The following is an 18,607-nucleotide window of genomic DNA, read 5'->3' as shown; positions in this document are numbered from 1 at the left end:
TCATCATAAGGAGCGTAAAGCGTCTTCCAAGCTTTCTACCTCCACGTTCACACAGCCCGTCTGGGTCAGCCTAGGAAGCCGCAGTTTTAAGGGATTCTTTAAACTGGAGTCTTCTGTGGCTGGTTTGTGGATTGGCCCCTGAGCACTGGCTGTGCCATCTGGGGCTCCCTACAGGGTTGGGAGTGTGAAGGTCCACCGGGTCCCCACGTCCCTGGACACTTGTAATACTCTCCCTTCCTTCTCTTTTCTAGTTGCTTATATTTCTTCATCTCGGAAACATGATAATATCAAAGATGATTCTGAGGTAAGTGATTAAGATTAGTGTTGTGAGCATCTTTTCAAAAAGCCTGCTGGTTTGCTTCAGGGGCCATTACATGAATTTCAGTACAAGCTAGGTCTTGTAGGAAACTATTGCGCTGGGCTCAGATGAGACCAGTGGCCTGGCTGCGGCCAGGCTGGCTTTTGAGTTGTGAATTCACCACATTTCATCTGCTCCTTTGTCCTTCCTGGTCTGGCAAGGCCTCAGCTGCTCCCTCAAGCAGGTCCTGTCCCTGAATCTGACCAACAGGTTCCATCTGGCTCTATCCCGCCTCATACCTGCTGCCAGCTCTGATGTTCTAGGGAGACAGAACATGCCGGGCTCTCAAGCCTTTGATGATCATCTCGCAGAGTAGACACTACTCTCTACCCTCACCCTCACTGAACAGAAGCAGGGCAATGCATACAGAGCAGGCTCTCCGTTCTCCACCCTCATGGAGCAGGTGCCTGGACTTGCCATTCTCACAGAGCGTGCCCAAGCCTGCAGCTTAACCAGGCAAACGATCCCCCGCCCCCAGAACCCTCATGTGCCTTCCTTTAGAAGCCCCCAGTCTTGGGTCGTCGATGTTCCTCCTTTGAGTTGGATGGAGGTTGGGTGCTAGAGTTTTAGGATTCTGGCAAATGGTACCCCCTCCCTTCTCTGGACCTCTCCCTAGGACCTTAAGCCTGTCATCGATGGGGTGGATGGGATCAAAATCTCTCAGGGGCTGGGGCTACAAGACTTCGACCTCATTAGAGTCATCGGGCGTGGAAGCTATGCCAAGGTCCTCCTGGTGCGGTTGAAGAAAAACGACCAGATTTACGCCATGAAGGTGGTAAAGAAGGAGCTTGTCCATGACGACGAGGTAAGCACGCATCCTGCCGAAGCGTCTTGTGAGATTCAGGGTGTCCACGTTTGGGGACATGGCTGTGTAGGAACTCATCACTGAAGGCCGTGTGAAATTGTGCTTCAGTGACCTAACCACTCCCCTGAGTCACACAGCTTTTCCTGCTTCTGAAGTTTGCAGTGGCAGAATTAGAACCCTTGAGTTTAACGATGCCACCCTCTCTGTCCATCTCTTTGTGAACACTTTGTATGGAATACAGGATGTCTTGGCGCTGTTGTGAACAGTAGCACAGCAAACATTCACATGCACGTGTTTGTCTAGTATGTTTTCTGCCCTTTTCCATGTGTTTCTAGGAGTGGCGCTGCTAGGTCATGTGGTAATTCTGGGTGTAGTTTCTGGAAGAACTTCCCAACTCTGTCTAACATGGCTGCTCCATTTTGGGTTCCAGCCACTGGGGCTTGGGGCTCCAGTTTTCCCACATCCTCACCAACACTTTTTCTGCTGCGGTTCCCTCTCAGAGCATGCGTGCATACCCAGTGTGGCCTCGACTTGCAGCCTCTTTGGTGATGCGTGAGGCTGATCTGTCCTCACGTGCTTGCTGGCTTCGTGTTTGTGTGCTTTGTTGCTGTTACAAAGAGTGCCTGCTCTGTCTCTCAGGAGCAGAGAAAGGCCAAAGTGTAGATAAGAGTGACTCTGTCCTTTAGCCACTGCTGGAGCTACGCAGCCTAACCTCTGTCAGGTCATGGAACCTTCACCTGTAGGGGCTTTTGTACAATGCACAGCCTGCTGGGCTGGCCCTGTATCCCTGGGTGCTGAGTTCCTGAGTGGCAGTACCCATGACTCAAGCCTGTCCTCACCACCACCAGGTGTCACCTCTCCTCACAGTCTTGAGGCGCTGCCATACCCTTCTGAGCTGACTCTGGCTCCCTTTCTCTGAGTCATCTTTGTCTAATAGCTCCACCATAGCCGTCAGTCTCCTACCTTTCCCCTGAGTTGTTTTGTCAAGGATGTGGTTCTGAACAGGGCCTGAGGAGCTGCCTCAAGTTCCCCATGGACAAAAGCCCACTGGCTCCCGCTGTCATTGAGCCTGGTCTCTGTTTACACAGTGTTGGCGCTCCTGGGACACAGTGTATGTGAGCCCACTGTAGCTGTACAGCTGGTTGTGAGCCTTCATGTGGTTGTTGGGAATTGAATTTTTAGGACCTCTGCTCATTCCAGTTGGCCCCCATGCTCTGGTCAACTCTGCTCAGTCCCTGCTTGCTCTTGCCCAAAGATTTATTATACACAAGTACACTGTAGCTGTCTTCAGATACTCCAGAAGAGGGCATCAGATCTCATTTCGGTTGGTTGTGAGCCACCATACGGTTGCTGGGATTTGAACTCAGGACCTTAGGAAGAGCAGTCAGTGCTCTTACCCACTGAGCCATCTCGCCAGCCCAGCTTCCTACTCTTGCCTTCTCTACAACAGAACTCACCAGCCTTGTCCCTCCAGACCCAGGCATTGTTGTGTGTCTCTGGCTTGCCAATACTCAGATGGCTTCGTGAAAGTCTTTCTCCTAATGGTGCTGGTTCTCCAGGGGTGGCCTTCCAGCTTATTCCCTACTGAGTTTCAAGTTAGCCCTGCCAGGTGTTCCTGTAAATTAGAACCTACAGAGATGCAATCACAAAGACTGTCACAGATAATGCCGGTGCCTGGTGGCCCAGGCTTGAGAGAAATGGAGGAGAGCCAGCCCACTGGTTTCCATCCAAGAGTCTGGATAACTAGTGGCTGCTTGAAGTGTGAGCTTCCTGGGTGTGACAGTCAGGTCGTGTAGCCCCTGGGTGAGCAAGTCTGGATGGGGTAGGACTAGGTGTCCACTGCATGGAGAAGGGCTTGAAACGGATGCACCTGGTGGAGCTCCTGGGGCTCAGAGCATAAACTAGGGCAAGCGATGGCTGTCTCTAGCTCACTATGTGGGTTCCCCTAAGAATCTGCTCATTTTCCTCCCCAAAAGCCTTCCAGAGAAGACAGCATTATTTGAACATGTCTCTACGATTCTCATTTTCTACACACCAAGATGGTGGAGGTGGGGGTTGGGAGCCTCATCCCCCTCTGTTCTCTGGGACTGTGGTGGAGCCAAGCTGAGGTCTCTGACTTTGCAGCGTCTGACTGAGCTACTGCACAGTTGGGAGAGTTAGGAGAGATGGCCCTGTGGTAGCAGCTGATTTCTGGCTGTAACTGACTTATCTGCAGACTCAGTACTCAGTGGCTGTGGGCCTTCAGGAATCCACTCAGCCCTCTACTCCTTGCATCCAAACTGAATTCGATGCAGCCTTCCCAGGACTCTTCATTGGGGAGCATGAACCAGCGTATGGAGAGAGAACCCAGCAAGTGTCTTGGGGCAGGGAGGGTGATGGAGGTGATGTCGGAGATGGTGATGATGGTGTTCACGATAGAAGTGGGGCTGGATGGTGATGGTGTTCAGTTTGGTTTGTTTTCTGTCTGAGACAGGATCATTCTGTAGCAGACCGCAGGCTGCCTGGGAACCTACTGTATTGCCAGTCATCCTACCTTAGCTTCCTCCGGGCAGGGATCACAGTCATAAGCCACCACGGCTGACTCTGATGCGTTTCTCGATAGGTGCTTTCTTTCCCTCTCCAAATTGTCTTCTCAAAAGCAGAGAGGAAAGGTTTTCACGTCTTGCCCCTGCCTTCCCCAGAATAGCCAGAGCAGTGGTCAGGGGCCTCAGTAGTGCTACCTGGTCTCTCTTTCAGGATATCGACTGGGTGCAGACGGAGAAGCACGTGTTTGAGCAGGCGTCCAGCAATCCCTTCCTGGTTGGCTTACACTCCTGCTTCCAGACCACAAGCCGGTAAGAACGAAAGTGTTTCTGCATGTTCTGCTGGTTTCTGATAGCCTCCCGGAAGCCAAGCTAGACCAAAGTTCCAGCTGTCCCCAAGCCTTTTCCAGCTGCAAGTGCTGGGTTTTAGACTTATCTCATGGTTCCCATTGGTTGGTGTCATATGCAGGAGACTTCACACATCTGAGTTTATGTGATGCCATTCGTGGGACCAAAGGTAGGTCCTAGGTCCAAAGCTAGAGCAAGCGTGGGTAGCCTATGCTGCCGATTACTGAGCAGAGATGTAAGTTAATGAGCACTAAGGTTGTCACCTCTAAACTTTATTATATATGTTGAAATTCTGCTGCTTTAAAAATGTCTGAAATCTAGTGGCCTAAGATCACAACAGTACACTGTTAAGGATATGGGGACCAGTTGACTTGAACTAACAAACTAATGTGTTTATATCTACCATATCTCTGCAACCATTCTGCACTTAGTAGGTCAGTAGCAGGTCTTGTGGGGGAGGGAGGCTTAGCACCCCCCCCTGCTTAAAGCAATGACTTGTACCAAAAAGATAAATAAAAACTGGCAAAGCTGAGCCAAGTGTGGTCACACATTCCTGCAATCCCACCACTCAGAAGACTGAGGCAGGAGGATCCTGAGTTCAAGGCCAACCTGGGGCTACATAAGAAGAGCCTATCAAAAACCAAACTGAGCTGGTCAGTGGTGGTGCATGCCTTTAATCCCAGCACTTGAGAGGCAGAGGCAGGTGGATTTCTGAGTTTGAGGCCAGTCAGGGCAACACAGAGAAACCCTGTCTCGAAAACAAACAAACAAACAAAAAACAAAACAAAACAAAAAACCAAACTGGGCAAAGGGAAAATGGTGCTCACAGCATATTTTAGAAGTTTTGCACAGATCTCAGAACCCTGTCCTAAGTCCTCCAGCAAGCAATGAACTGTGACAGCTCAGCATTTACTGACCAGGCTAGTTATGAAAGCCGAAAGTCACGATCTAGAAGTATTTGGCAGCTGGTCCCCAACAGTGCTTTATGGAGACCATGGCATCCCGTGGTCTGTTACATATGACTTAAAGACCAGGGAAGCCAGCTATGGAGTTCCAGCTTGAGACCCAGGAACAAGGGCAACTTCTCAGCCCCCTGCAGATGATGGTCACTGATTTCCTACCACCCCTGCCTTGGGAAGGGCCTGAGCTTTGCTCGTTCTGTGTTTCCACATGTGACCTCCAGAAGCACACTCCCAGATTCTGCTTAGCCAGGTCAGCCACGTTGTTAACATAAAATCATAAGCTGCGAGTGCAGCCTGGTACAGGGAGCCATGCTGTCTGCACAGGGAACATTTTACAGGGCACATCTTATGGGGACCAGTTTGCTGCTCAGGGTCCCCAGCTCTGTCCTTTGGTGGGATCCTGTCCCTGCACAGGTCTCAGCTCACCCATGGGCCAAACTTGCCTTTTCCCAAGCCCATGGACCAGTGACATTCCCACTTCTAACGCCTAAATGTGTCGCAGATTCTACTCTTTCTCCTGTCTGAAGCCTGGCCATGCTGCTTCCTTGGTGCAGAACTAAGCCATGTATAGGAAGCACTAGTCTGAGGTCTTTCTCCTGTTATTGGCAGCTCTGATGACTTTGTGAGGAAATCCAAGCTTCCTGGAAATGGGGAAGAGGATATTGTACCCAGGCCCTGTCTTCAGTCTGTAGTCATCCCCTGTCCTTGCCTCATAGAGTCTTTTCTCCCCGTTCCTGCCCCTCCTCAGAGCCAGAGTCACCAAAAGGGCCCAGCAGTCAATGGTCCCCTTTGTGCATCCACATGGTCCTGTCACTGCACTGCCCTGCCCTGGCCCTGACCATGTCTCCTGCCAGTAGGAACAAGCCCGAGGGAAGGCAGCACAGCCTGGCCTTGGAGTTCCTGAAGGGTGAGATTGTAAAAAGCAGCTGTGCTCTCTCTGGTCCGCGTTTGCAGGGATGCTGCTGAAACAAGGGTCAGGTGTTCCAGCCTCAGGTCACCCTGGTGCAGAAGCTGATGCTGGGACAACCCACATGCAGCAGCCTCAGCAGCCACTTCGAGACTCCGGAGTAATGCCAGTCACATCTGGTTTCTTTTACTGGATCTGTCGCCAGACACTGGCGTGGGTTAGTTAGGTTCTGCTTCTTCCCTTGGCTGCTTTAGCCTTCAGTAAATGTATAGGCACGTCTCCCTTTCTGGTTGTGAGCTTCCCTCAAAGTAGGGCTTGCTGTGTGCTTTTGAATCTCCAGTGATTGGGTAATGCCTGTCACTTAGTAAACCATAATGTTCGGAAGAAAACCTTAAAAGGTAAAATCGCATTTCCTGTATAAATATAAAGTGTGCACTTGTGAATTTCATGATTTGTATGGGAACCAGTAAAATGTTGCAGCCTTCCCTGGCATCCTGGCAGCTGAGATTGAGTGGATCACCGTGGCTGGGAGCAGGGTGAGCGGCTGGGATGTCAACAGATCACTGTGTCTGGGAGCAGAGTTGGCAGTGTTCTTTGACTCAGCAGACCTAACTCGCTGGCTGTCCGTGGAGTCCCTCTCACAGATTTGGGAAGTAACTCAGAGGCCGCAAAACATCTCTAGAAATAAGTATCAGAAAAGATCACAAGCCACACAGCCCCGAGTTTCCCAAGATGTCACTTGGGTCTGCCCTAAAGACTTCCTGGCAGCAGACCGGTCTAGGCCAGAGCCCACGCTTTCTGGCCATCTGTTCCTACACTGTGCAAACACTTTATGCGTTTCCTCTGGGAACAAAGCTGGAAAGTTCTGGAAGGCACTGTGGAATTAACAGAAATGTACAGCAAGGCCATTTCATGGCTACCTATTCAGGAATGTGAGCCCCCCCCCCATGTGGGAAGCCTTTCTCCTGGTTGGTGCCATGTCTTTGCACAAACCAATGACAGCCTTATGTGCTGCCGCCAAGAAAAGAGAAGCCAGCTCCTCTCAGTTAGAGACAGTCACTGGCCTTGCACAAAGTGAGGCAAAGCTGCCATGAGCAGAAAATCTGGTGCCTGCAGTTGGACACAGGACATGCCTGGGATGCCTTACCTTGCGGTCCTGCTACCTTAATAACCACGGGGTTTATAAAGACTCTCTCCCAGGAACTCTCCCTGGGTTCTTGCCGAGACTGTTGCCGGGACTGAATGAATATCAGTGTGTTCTGCCTCCCAGCAGATCACACACAACAGGAAACCGATGAAGCCCCAGGCAGGATGCTAGCGAGAGCTTGCTGGCAGCCATGAGTGGAAATCCAGTCAATAAAAGGCAATGGTTTCCACATGTGCCTGGAGATCATAAAAAGGCCGCTGTGGGGGTGGGGGGATGGGTGAGGAGGAGGGGATAAGGATTTCTTTCTTTCCTTCCCAAATCCAGCAGTGCCTGTTCAGGTGGAGGAGCCCCACAGAATTCCTGCTCTCCGCAGGCCAACAACCACTTCCACGGCATGTTACACATGCTGCGAGACAGGGCACTTTAACACTAAGCATCTGCTTTAACACTAAGCCACACCCCACGTCTGCATGGTCTTTTCCAGACAGTAACCAGAATTAAAACTTCTCCCACAAAACCCTCAGAAAAACAGAGAAAACAGTTCAGCTTAGGCTATTCCAGGGGGAAAGGCAACCTGAAAAGCCTGCCAGAATGCCTCCTTTTCATCCCCCTGGTGTGAGCTCCCCAATTTAAGTGTGGCCTGGGGACAGGGATGCAGGCTGCTACTGAAATATCAATAGGCTTATCATGTGCAGAGCCTCAGATTCAATCCCTAACACCAGAGAGGGGGAGGGAGGGGAAGAGAGAAAGAGGCAGAGCGGGGGAGAGGGGCGGGGAGAATTTAGTTAGCTTGGTCTGCTGTGAGTTGCTTTGTTTATTTATTTATTTTAATTTATTATTATTGTGTGTGGGAGGAGGAGGCATGTTAGCCTGTCTGTTTCTTTCCTTCCACCTTTATATGGGTTGATCAAACTTGGGTCACCAGGCTTACTGTGCTCCTGCCAACACCCACACTTTCACCTTTTAAAGCAGGGCAAATCTCTCACTGTTCATCCTTGGAGGGGCGTCCATAGGCATCCTGACTTAGACGCCTGAGGAAACTTTAGACACTTGTCTAAAGTAGCTTATGGATATTAGATGTCACTTGATCCTTTGTGTGTTGTTGTTTATAATAGACCTGGAGAGGGAGAGAGCTTTTCCTCTCTGAGATCAGGACGTAACCCCCTCTGGAACAGGTCACAGATCTGTCAGGAGTAGCCCCAGAAGGCTGGCACCCAGACCAGGACATGGGAGTGAAGAAGGTCCCTTGTGTCCACAGCTGGATAGCACATCAGAGCTGAGCATCCACAGGAGCAGCAGTGATCTCTGAGAGAGACTTTGGCCTATCCCTGGCCAAGTGAGAGAAAGGGAAAGGTCCTCTGTTGCAAAGAGCCCACTTAATCCTTCAAGAGTAAGCCAAGCACCCAATAACCACTGGGCCGGGCTAGGCTGGATCTGGGAAGCGGAGCCATTGGGTATGGTGGACATAGCAGGCGAGGTCAGGGTGAGGTCAGTGTGATGAGGACCAAGAAGGTGACTTACCGTGAGCAGAGTGACCAGGTCCCGCCCTCAGAACCATTCCCCATTGGAGGGGCTGTGGCCTCAAGAGTTTCAGCAGGGCCCAAATTGCTGTGAACTTGGCAAGACTCTCTCAAGAGGCCCAGGGAGAGAGAGAAGATGACTCAGGCTCTGTCACTCACTGTGTCTCGCTGGAGCCCAAAATGGAAAGAGCCTCTGTTGAGTGGCAGCTGCGGAGCTGAGCGTGGGAGCCATGTCAGCCTTCAAGCTGATGGCGTAATATCTCAACCCCCTAAAATGGTTGCTGTGCAGGCCCAGCAGCCTCTTACTGTAGAACACTGCTCCGGCTGCTAGGCAGGCCTGGGCCAGGGGTCAGAGCAGATTTATTTATGTATGTGGTACACTGTCATTGTCTTCAGATACACCAGAAGAGGGCATCAGATCCCATTCCAGATGGTTGTGAGCCACCATGTGGTTGCTGGGATTTGAACTCAGGACCTCTGGAAGAGTAGTCAGTGCTCTTAACCACTGAGTCATCTCTCCAGCCCCCTCTCTGTGCCATCCTAAGAATACCAGATAGCTATCAGTGAGTCATCAGGGAGCCCTGGACAGCAAAGGGACCCTTGGGACCCTGGGACATAGTTTGTGTCCAACGAATGCTAACACAGGTGTTTCTCCCATTAGGACATGCCTTCCCCCATCTGTGGGAGAGCTGTCTACTCCAGCTAGGAAGTGACCGGCTGGCTGCTCTTGGGTGTATTGCTGGGGAGGGGAATGAGGTCAGGTCACACTCTCCACAGCCAAATCCTTGAGCCAGTGGCCTTGACTGACAGACCTAAAGGTGTTTGTCCCATCATGGGTGGGTGTGAGATTGTAGAGCCAAACACCGTTCCTGCCTTGCCCTGGGGACAGTGCCTGGCTTCACAAGGACTCCTTTTGTTAAACTGACTCTCAGGATCAGACCCGAAAGTCAATTTCTTCCCTTGCTACCTTCCTTTCTCTGCAAAGAGAGTGTTACTATGTAGCTGTTCCCAGAACTTTCTGTTCTCCTGGCTCCCGAGTGCCAGGTTCATAGGCACAGGTGTGCTACCATGGCTACCACTCAACTTTGTTTTGTTGTTTACTGGTTGGTGCAAAGGGTCAAACCTAGGACTTTGTATGTTCAAAGCAGGAGTTCTACCACTAAGCCACACCCTAGTTCTTCGTCTTCTCCTGTTCTATGGTGGGTGGGCAACCTATGTGTGCATATGCTGGCCTACTTGCCTGTGCATGTATAAAGGCCAGCAGTTGACTTCGAGTGTCTTTCTCAACCACCCCTCCACTTTTTTTTTTTTTTTTGAAACAGACATTGCCCTCCCCTACAGGGTTGGCATCTGATCTCCCTAAGGCTGCTGATGCCAGCCTGGCCACTCCTCCTTCCAGGTGACCAGCAAGAATGATCAGCAAAGTCCTCTTCCTTCCGGGGATAGTCCTAAGATGGCACAGTGCCAGCCACAAGCGTGAGACACATGCCATCAGACAAGGAGAACCGAGGAAGGCAGACAGAAGGGGGTGGGAGGTGGGGAGAGAGAACCAAACCCTTCATTCCCCTCAGACAGATGTGCTTTTGTATGGGGCTGGAAGGGACAATAGAGAGCTCCCACTTGTGGCCTTGGGTTCTGGTTAACAGCAGAACTGCTGCTGTGGTCAAGTTGGAAGAGATAAAAGCCATCTCTCACATCCTAGACCTGGCCGCCCAAAGCCCTGGCTCGGAAAGGTGTTTATCTTGTCAGGAGATCTGCATCCATTTCTGCTTCAGATGCTTCAGCAATGCACAGCTGCACAAAGAGGACTGAACTTTGGATCCCCAAACCCATGTAAATGTCGGGCCGGCTGGGCTGTAATTCTAGTTCCAGCCTTGGAAGGTGGAGTCAGGGGATCTCCTAAGCAAGCTGGCTAGCAGCAGGAGCCGTACCAATCAGTGAGATCGATGTTTGATTGAGAGACCCTGCCTCAATGAACAAGGTGAACAAGAGAAGATGTAGAGCAAGCCTGGCAACATCAACTTCAGAGCTCCAAACACGCACATGTGCCCACACACATGCAAGCATGTGTATACATGTATACAAACACCACACAGGAATACACATGGAAAATTTCCCCCAAAGGGAAAAACAAAAACAAAAAACGATCATTTTGCCTCAGAAGGTCCCTGGTTCTGACAAAAACTGGATTTTTCACTCCCTTGGGCCTCCAGAAGTGAACTATGTCACCCAAACAGTGTTAGGTGGTCCTGATGCTAGACTGCCTTGGATACTGGAGGAAGCCATGTCCTGTGTTAGACTGACATGTGCTTTCAAACTTTGCTATTTAGGACTTTTCCATGGCTATTTGTGTTGATGTTTGGTTGATCCGTAGTTTCCTCTTCTTAGGTAATCTTTATTCTATTTTATTCTGCAGAAAATCCTAAATGCTACTGGAATTTATCAGGTCCAACTGGTTTTATATTATGTATTTGTATGTATGTGTGTGCAGATGCCTTCTGTGACCAAAAGAGGGCAGCAGATCCCCTGGAGCTGGGGTTACAGATAGTTGTAAGCCCTCCCATGTGGGCATTGGGAACTGAGCTTCGGTCCTGGGCTGAAGCAGTATATACTCATAATCACTAAACCACCTTTTAGTCCAACCCCGTCCCCTTTTTGGTGTGTCACTGGGAAGGGAGGCCAGAGCCTCAGATGTGACAGATGAGCACTCTCTGAACCGCAGGCCCAAGATTACCTCTTGATAGGTACCTGTGAGGATTTTCCTCAATGCCTTTCTGCTTTGGTGATAACATTCTCCGCAGTCATTCAGTTACTTCCTCCTGTTGCTCAGTTTCTCTGACACTTTCTGACTCAGGGCAGAGAGTGGGGCTCGTGCCCTGTGGTATGTAAGGATGCCCCCCCATACCCCCCAGCCACACTGACAGTTTGTGGCATACTCTCCTTCTGTTCCTGTAGACACCCAATCCAGTTGGCTCCCTTCCCTCCCCCATAGAAGATTTCTTTGAACAAGATAAAAATCCTCTTGTTGGACCAGCTGTGTCAGGTTTCCTTGCCTGTCCACATCTTTCTTCGAAGAGCCTTTTCTGGGTCAGGGAACTGGGGTCTGAGTCTCTCCTTCACGTTGTGCTTGGCTCCTGGTTTGTGTCCTTGGTGTGGCAGGGTTTGAGCCTTGTCTCTGTTCTCTTAGGCCTTGGTTGCGGGTCTGGTCCTTGATTCTGTGACTCCAACTTATGTCTAGGCTGACTCTCTGTCATGTCCTTCTCCTCTGTACCCCTTTTCTGTCAGCTGTTGGACGCAACCTTCTGTTGGAAGCAGAGGCAGGACCTGGGAATGAGATCTCCATTTTCTCTGTAGACTGACATCAGGACTATGTAAGCTTTGGTGTCTGGTGTCTCTCTCCATATAATCAAGAAAATGGCAGAATTTACCTCCTGGTTTGGGGAATAAATGAGTTCTGTAGAGTGCGGGCCATCAAAACTTTTGTATTATTATTACTATTCGTACTGAGAGTTAGCAACCTTTCTCAAACAATGAGATAATCTATGTAGCCCAATGCCTTGACAACGGGGATGTGATCTGAAAAACCTGTCATTACACACATCTGCTCCTGATTATCACAGCTCCTACAGACTAGGTCATGATGTCACTTGGGGACAGCTGTGGCTCGTGACCAATTTCACTCTCTCGGCTGGATAGTCCTCATTGTGGTTGTGCACTCTGGCACAAAAGCCATAGAGAAATGTAAGAGATGTGTATGGCAGGACACGGTGGTGTGTGCCTGTAATCCCAGCACTCTGGAGGCAGAGGCAGAAGATCAAAGTTGAAGACCCCAAGATCTTCCTTGGCTAATTTAACTCATATTTTCTCTCTCTCTCCCTCTCCCTCTCCCTCTCCCTCTCCCTCTCCCCCCCCTCTCTCTATGTATTTGTGTGTGTGTCTGTCTCTCTTTAATACTCTCTCTGTCTCTCCGAATATGTGTTGTTCTCTCTAACACTAACTCTGTCTCCCTGTCTCTGTGTCTCTGTCTCTCTCCCTCTCTGTGTCTCTCTCTATGTCCCTGTCTCTCTTTAACACTCTCTGTGTGTCTCTGTCTCGAGACTCTGTGTATGTGTGTATGTATGTGTGTATCTCTCTCTCTCACACACACAGACACACACACATACTGTGTCTCTATGTCTCTTTCACACTCTCACTGTCTCACTGTGTCTCTGTCACTGTGTCTCTGTCTCTCTCTCTCTCTCTTACACACACACACACACACACAGAGAGAGAGAGAGAGAGAGAGAGAGAGAGGATGTTGTTCATGGTTGTGTTCAAACACAAGGCCAGACAGACCCAGACTCTCATGATCACCCCCACATTGCCTTGTTCCATCAGGTTTTCTCTCTAATCAAAGTCAGGACTGAGAAACAGGGGCAGTAGTCCTAAAGGGTCCCTCTTTCCTTTCTCTGGGTCCTCTCCTGATGAGGGGAGCTGTGGACTTGGCCACTACCTGCAGCTCTCTCTGGCCCTGGTCCCTGGAGCCCACTGCTTCTTCCTTTGGCCATGTGGGTGGATCCATTTCTACTAGGTTGTAGTAACATTTGCACATCTCCTTAAGAATAAGTGATAATATCCACCTCTGAGAAATTAACCTGCTTCCTTTCTATAGTGATCTGACCTTAAAGGAACTAGGGATCTGACTGGCCCCTGTTGAGGGCTCTGCCAGGCCCCTGCCCCTCCCTCTAAGCCTCCCTTAGGGGTTGTTATGGCTATATGACCAAAAGGACTGTGGACAGTAACAGATGCTCAATTGCCTGACCTACCAACACTGGTGCATACACCTGCTCATTTACCTGCACATAAGTCTGAGTGCAGGTGTTGGCTTCAACCTGGCTGAGAAGCACAGCCATGGCCCAAGACAAAACTTGAGGCTGAGGAACTTGGCTTGGGAAGTGCCTGCCAAGCACACAGAGAAAACTGCGGGAGCAGATGTGACCTTGTATTGTCATAGCCACATACACCCAAGCCAACCGAAGTCACCTGCAGAGCCGCTCACATGGTCCTCCTGTGGGATTTCTGCTTTGAAGAAATGCCAAAAATAGTGCCAAGGTTTTGCCTGTAGGCCCCTCCCCTACCAAAAAAAAAATCCTGTTTTATAGCTGCTTTTGTAACAGAAACAGAAAGCAGCAGGGCAACAAGATGGCTTAGTGGGTAAAGGAAGATGCTCCACTCCCGATTTGAGGAGAGAACTGACTCCTGAAACTTGTACACTAGGCTTCACACACATGCTGTAGCAAGTACACCCTAGACACACCACACACACACACACACACACACCCCACAAAATAAATGAAAAAAAGGTAGGCATAATGGTACACACCTGTAATCCCAACACTCAGGAAACCAAGGTGGGGGGATCAAACTTCAGCACCAGCCTAGTTTGTGTTGTGAGAGAGAGGGAGGGAAGAGAGATCCATCATTGTTAGGAGGTTCCCTCAGAGCCAGCCCCATACAGAAGTGGCCTATGTAGGAACTTACCATGGCCTGTAGACAGAGATGTTGCCATTCAACTCGTAAGGGGTTCAGGTTAGGATGTTCCAACTTGTTTTCTAAAGTGGCCAAAGTTTCTCCCTATTAAAGGAAGCCATTATCACCACTGCTTAAGTGAATCTGCTAGAAGTATTGGCATCTGAGGAGGGAACAAAGTTGCTCCTGGGTGGCGGGACCCATTAAGTTTGTGATTCCTGGTATGTGGGGTAAATATCTGTGCTTTGCAGTCACCCAGGGCATTTTAAAGAGATACCTTTGACTAATTTTGAGGTGTTAAACATCTCATGGACTCTGACGAGCATCATTATGTGGACACTTGGAGGTACGTAGAGCTCTTCATGACCAAAGAGTTGAGTTTTCTGCTTGTCTGCACTGGGGAGGCTGCCTGTGTAAGGGCCAGACACCTTTGCTTTTGTGGAACAATAGCAGAAAAGTCACCACAGGTGATTCATAGTTGGGGTGCACCAGTTCTGCCCTGTACTCTGGGTTCTCTGCTGCAGCTTCAACCAGGGTGTGTCAAAACTCTTGTGGGGAGCTTGTCTGTACTGGACATGTACTGACGTGTAGTTCTGGGGGTGGAACTATGACCCTACATATGCTAGACAAGCACTCTACCACCAAGCTGTACCCTAGACTCAGGTTCTGACTTTCCTTGCCATTATTTCCTAACAATACAAAGTAACAATGTGCATAGTTTCCTCTTTGTGTTGAGCATTGTGAACAATCCAGAGATGTGTTACACTGTAGCAGAGGGTCCATTTTACATTCAGGGCTTGAGCAACAGTGATTTCCCTCACTGAAAAGGGCCTTAAAATTGATCCCCTTATAAATACCAAGAAGCAACTATATCATAGTGAACAAGGCTATGTTTCAACAAAACTTTACTTACAAAATGGACTAGAGTAGGCCAGTGACTCCCTGAGGGAAAGCAAGGGATTTCATGGAAGACTTATCCCATAGAGGCTAGAGAGATGAGTAAGACTGGAGAAAGGTGTCTCAGCCCTAACAAAAACATAGTAGAATTTTCTTGGGGACCAAGACACCTGGGGCTGGCTTGCCTAAGAGAAATACATGGCTCCTCATCTGGTGCTGAGGGCTTTTGTTCTGATTTCCACATAGTAGGGATTGTTTCTCCTGTAAATACGTAATTTAAATTTTGGTGAGTGTTTTATAGCCAGTTAACTTGCTGTGTCAGTTTTCCTGGCTTTCCTGGCTTCGTGCCAGAGCTATGGAGGCTGAATTCAGGCATCTGCACATGGTAGACTCACAGTTAGCCAGTGAGGTTCCATGCAGCATTTTGAGAGCTCTTGCAGGAGCCAGGAGAGGAAGGGTTTGCTTGATCCTTCCCACACTGGCTCCCATGCTGGTGGGCAGCATCACCATGAGCAGAAAACTGCAGATAAACATTTCCAAAGGCAAATAGACCAGGCAAACATGAGCTGCCAACCCAGATGTCCCCAAGGTGCCCTCAACAGGGCATCTCGGGAAATTATCATGAATTGAATTTTGAAAATTAAGTCTTATTAAATGCAGCAAAGATCTTATTAGTGAGAGAAACCACATGGCCAGTGTTCGGAGACACGAGGGGCCTGTGTGCTGAAGCCCAGTTCCTAAAAGATTTATCCACAAAGCTCAGACTTCACCTCTGCCTGACCCCTGCTGCCTCTCCACTCGCCTAGCTGCTGGGCTGCTGCTTTCTCAGACTCGTCCAGTCATGACCACCTCCCTCTGGACCTGTTTTGTCAGCCCCACCCTTTCTTATCCCTCTTCCCTGATACCCAGCTACTGGCACTTCCCTTCAGTTGAGCCTGGCTCCTCATTCTCTTCTCTCTGATTCATACAGACCCTCTCTCCACAGATGGACAGGCACCTCTGTGGTTCCTGGAGTCCATCCACATACAGAGACTAGAGCAGTCAACCCTTAAACCATGTTTCCCTGATATGCTCACCTGCCCTATACCTGACTGGGCACCTACCCCATGGATCCCCTCTTTGTTTATCTAAGCCAGGATGGCTCACAGCTCTTTGCTCTCCCCTTATCCCATGCTCCATCAGTCGTCCCCGTCCCCGTACCCCATCAGTCCTCTGCTTCCTCTTTGGTCACTTTTTTCTCCTATCCCTAACCCCAGGGCCTCTGGCCTTCATCTCTACCTTATTGTAACTTTTTTTTTTAGCCCCTAAAACAGACCTAGCACCATTTGGAACACAGAGATGAACAGATAGGTGAATGAACACCCAACTCTATTTATTTCTGTGTTTGTGTATTTATTTGTTTGGTTTTTTCTGAGACAGGGTTTCTCTGTGTAGCTCTGTCTGTCCTAGAACTCACTCCATAGACCAGCTGCCTGCCTCTGCCTCCCAAATGCTGGGATTAAAGGAATGAATGTACCGGCACTGTCCAGCCTAAGTCTATTCCTGATTTTCCAAAAACAGTGTGCTACCTTGGCATCATGTGATGAAGCCACACCCATCATCCGACATGGTCTTGGACCCCAAATGTCAGAATCTGAAACCATGCCTCACACTTCACTGGTCCAAACGTCAAACTCAGCCTCAGCCTCCCTTCCACCTTGAGGTTTTCCCAGGAGCTCCCAGGTGCCCCATCACCTCTTTGTTTTGTTCACTTACAAATCTCTGTAAGAGGCAGCAGGTCAGCACTCAACCCCAAGCTAAAAAAGTGACCCCCACAGAGGTTCCATGCACTCTGGCCTTTTGGTGGTGACCTCGCCTACAGCACATTTCAGGGTGGTTTTGGTTCCTGATCTGTTGCCCTTCTCTCCTGCCCAGGTTGTTTCTAGTCATCGAGTATGTCAATGGGGGGGATCTCATGTTCCACATGCAGAGGCAGAGGAAGCTTCCAGAGGAACATGCCAGGTGAGTCCAAAAAAAAAAAATAAAAGCATGGCCCGGGGTCTTTTCCTTAGGAGGCCAGCAATGAGAAGAGGTGAGATTTGGGCAGAAGGTGGCAAAGATAAGACCTTCCCATGGTATAAGACAGTCCAAACCCTCTGGGGGAATCTTGGGAGCTTTGTGCCCAGGACTGGTCCCTCTCCAGACTTTTTTTTTTTTAATTTATTTATTTATTATATGTAAGTACATTGTAGCTGTCTTCAGACACTCCAGTAGAAGGAGTCCAGTTTCGTTAAGGATGGTTGTGAGCCACCATGTGGTTGCTGGGATTTGAACTCAGCACTTCTGGAAGAGCCAGAGACCGCTGAGCCATCTCTCCAGACCCCCCCTCTCCAGACTTTGAGCAGAAGTCCCTCACCCAAGATGCCAGGCTCCCCCCAGCTGTTTTGTTTGGCTTTGTCCTCTTCCCTTAAAGTCCACATTCCTTCAGCAGTAGAGTACAGCAGGCCTTCCCTAGCATAAGGAGAGACTCCCATCTCTGGCCTCCAACAGCTGCCATCCAGCCCCCTGTCCTTGTGGTTCCCCTGGATGGCCCCCTCCTACTTACCTTAGTGTCCCCCACGAAGTCCTGTGAGTCACCAAGGCCGCTTTTGGTGAAAGTGGGCAGAAACAGCAACGGCTTCTTGCCTGTCTGCTTGCTTTTTATAGAATTCACGGTTAAAAGCACACAGCGTTAACACTGCCATGTTGGCCAGATAGTTCAGTAGATAGTTAAGTGCCAGGAAGCTGATTATCACACTGCTGTGCAGCCACCACCACACATAGAGCCCCTTTGTATCTCACACTGGAACCGAACTCCTGTGAATGCCGACTGCCAGGCTCCTCATCTCCGGCCCTCCTGTCCGATTCCAGAGAGTGCCCCGAGTGTCTTGTATATCTGATTTGGTGTGATGTTGCCTTCGTGATTCACCACGTAGCCTTTCCTTTTGAAGGTTGGGTAATATTCCATTGCACTGATAGGGACTGCTCCCTCCCTACTCCCATTCCTCTTTCCTTCTTCAGCCGGATTTGCTGTGTGACCCAGACCTGCCTCAGACCTGCAGCCATGAGTCACTGTGCCCTAAGTGAACGCTTCCTTTGCCCACTCATCCGTCAGTGTTTACTCCATATGCTAGCTTTTATGAGTAAGGTTGCTGCCGATGTAGGGGTCCAACCCAGTGCTTGAGACCCCACTTCTGATTCTTTTCTCCTTCCAGTTTTTAAAAGCTGTATACAGGGTAACGGATCTCATAGAGGCATTTCCTCATATCCGCTGTTCTTAACTGGGCCTCCTCCGCTGTCTCCAGCCTCAGGCATACTGTGTTAGAGGTGTTGCTTGACACCCCACTTTCTGGTTCTTAAGCTTCTTCGCGTGTTTGTTCTGGTGCTGGGGACCATACTTATGTAAGCAAGGCACCACTGAGATGCACATGGCCCTAGCTTTCATGTTCTGAGGGACCTTCCTCTGGTCACATTTTTCATTCTCACCAACCATACATGCGATGTCCAGTGTCCCGTGTTCCCTTCACTTACTCTGGCTGTGATAAGTAGCCATTCTGGTGGGTGGGAGGTGGAATCTCACTACAAACTATATTTGCATTTCCCCCAGTGACCAGG

The 18,607-nt window shown here is 49.7% G+C and overlaps 1 protein-coding gene across 4 annotated transcripts in view; it reads left to right on the top strand.

Moving 5' to 3' along the window:
• Positions 1 to 18,607, top strand: part of Prkcz (protein kinase C zeta) — a 110,059-nt gene that overhangs the window by 78,566 nt on the left and 12,886 nt on the right. For all 4 annotated transcript variants that reach the window (XM_021199897.2, XM_029539599.1, XM_029539601.1 and 1 more), the window contains 4 exons: positions 252 to 304; positions 975 to 1,163; positions 3,900 to 3,997; positions 16,889 to 16,975. In XM_021199897.2, coding sequence (XP_021055556.1) covers positions 252 to 304; positions 975 to 1,163; positions 3,900 to 3,997; positions 16,889 to 16,975 — 427 coding nt within the window. The remainder of the gene's footprint in view (positions 1 to 251; positions 305 to 974; positions 1,164 to 3,899; positions 3,998 to 16,888; positions 16,976 to 18,607) is intronic.

Source organism: Mus pahari, chromosome 6, assembly GCF_900095145.1.
Source record: "Mus pahari chromosome 6, PAHARI_EIJ_v1.1, whole genome shotgun sequence".
Classification (NCBI taxonomy): Eukaryota; Metazoa; Chordata; class Mammalia; order Rodentia; family Muridae; genus Mus; species Mus pahari.
This window is presented reverse-complemented; position numbering and strand designations above follow the sequence as displayed.